This window comes from Numida meleagris, unplaced genomic scaffold (genome assembly GCF_002078875.1).
Source record: "Numida meleagris isolate 19003 breed g44 Domestic line unplaced genomic scaffold, NumMel1.0 unplaced_Scaffold423, whole genome shotgun sequence".
Taxonomy (NCBI): domain Eukaryota; kingdom Metazoa; phylum Chordata; class Aves; order Galliformes; family Numididae; genus Numida; species Numida meleagris.
In genome coordinates, this window is record NW_018364642.1 from 41199 (window position 1) to 42633 (window position 1435).

The 1435-nt window shown below is 64.0% G+C and overlaps 1 protein-coding gene across 1 annotated transcript in view; it reads right to left on the reverse strand.

Moving 5' to 3' along the window:
* Window positions 1–705, reverse strand: part of LOC110391630 (metabotropic glutamate receptor 6-like) — a 6388-nt gene extending 5683 nt beyond the window's left edge. Inside the window, exon 1 of the mRNA XM_021383583.1 lies at window positions 622–705. Coding sequence (XP_021239258.1) covers window positions 622–705 — 84 coding nt within the window. The remainder of the gene's footprint in view (window positions 1–621) is intronic.
* Window positions 706–1435: the final 730 nt, after the last annotated feature.

The following is a 1435-nucleotide window of genomic DNA, read 5'->3' on the forward strand; positions in this document are numbered from 1 at the left end:
CTCCCAGTATGGCCCAGTATGGCCCAGTGTCCCTCCCAGTTCATCCCAGTGCATCCCAGTTCCTCCCAGTGCATCCCAGTTCCTCCCAGTATTGCTCCCACTCACTCCCACTGCCTCCCAGTTCATACCGGTGCAGTCCCGGGGGCTCCCAGTAGCTTCCAGTCCCTCCCAGTATCGCTCCCAGTGCTTCCCAGTGCCTTCCAGTTCCCCTCCTGTCACTCCCAGTTCCTCCCAGTCTATCCTAGTGCCCCTCCCAGTGCTCCCAGTTCCCCTCCCATTGCTCCCAGTGCATCCCAGTGCCTCCAAGTCCTTTCCAGTACTGCTCCCAGTGCCTCCCAGTTGCTCCCAGTGCCCTCCCAGCCCCCTGCATCACCCTCCCAGTGCATCCCAGTCCCTCCCAGTCCCTCCCAATCCCACCCTAAGTTGCTCCCAGTGGCTTCTAGTGCCCTCCCAGTGCCCCGTATCACCCTCCCAGTGCATCCCAGTCCATCCCAGTGCCACCCCAGCACCCCATATCACCCTCCCAGTGCATCCCAGTCCCTCCCAGCTCCTTGTATCACCCTCCCAGTGCATCCCAGTCCATCCCAGTGGCTCCCAGTCCATCCCAGTGCCTGCACCGGCCTCGTGGGAGCTCTGCAGGAAGGCGTTGATGCCGCTCTCCCCGTAGCTGCCCTCGGAGGCTGCTCCCAGTGCCTCCCAGTCCATCCCAGTGCCTCCCAGACCCATCCTACGTAGTTCCCAGTGCCTCCCAGTGGCTCCCAGTCCCTCTCACTGGCTTCTAGTGCCCTCCCAGTGCCCTGTATCTCACTCCCAGCCCCTCCCAGTGCCCTGTATCATCCTCCCAGTGCATCCCAGTCCCTCCCAGTGCCACCCCAGCATCCCGTATCACCCTCCCAGTCCATCCCAGTCCCTCCCAGTGCCCTGTATCACACTCCCAGCTCCCTGTATCACCCTCCCAGTGGCTCCCAGTCCCTCCCAGCGCCCTGTATCACCCTCCCAGTGCATCCCAGTCCCTCCCAGTGCCACCCCAGCACCCCATATCACCCTCCCAGTGGCTCCCAGTCGGTCCCAGTTCCCTGACCGGCCTCGCGGGAGCTCTGCAGGAAGGCGTCGACGCCGCTCTCCCCGTAGCTGCCCTTGGAGGCTGCTCCCAGTGCCTCCTAGTCCATCCCAGTGCCTCCCAGTCCATCCCAGTGCCTCCCAGTCCCATCCTAAGTTGCTCCCAGTGCCTCCCAGTCCCTCTCACTGGCTTCTAGTGCCCTCCCAGTGGCTCCTAGTCTCTCCCAGTGCCCTCCCAGCTCCCTGTATCACCCTCCCAGTGGCTCCCAGTCCCTCCCAGTGCCCTGTATCACCCTCCCAGTGGCTCCCAGTCCCTCCCAGCTCCCTGTATCACCCTCCCAGTGCCCCCCCAGCACCCCATATCACCCTCCCAGTG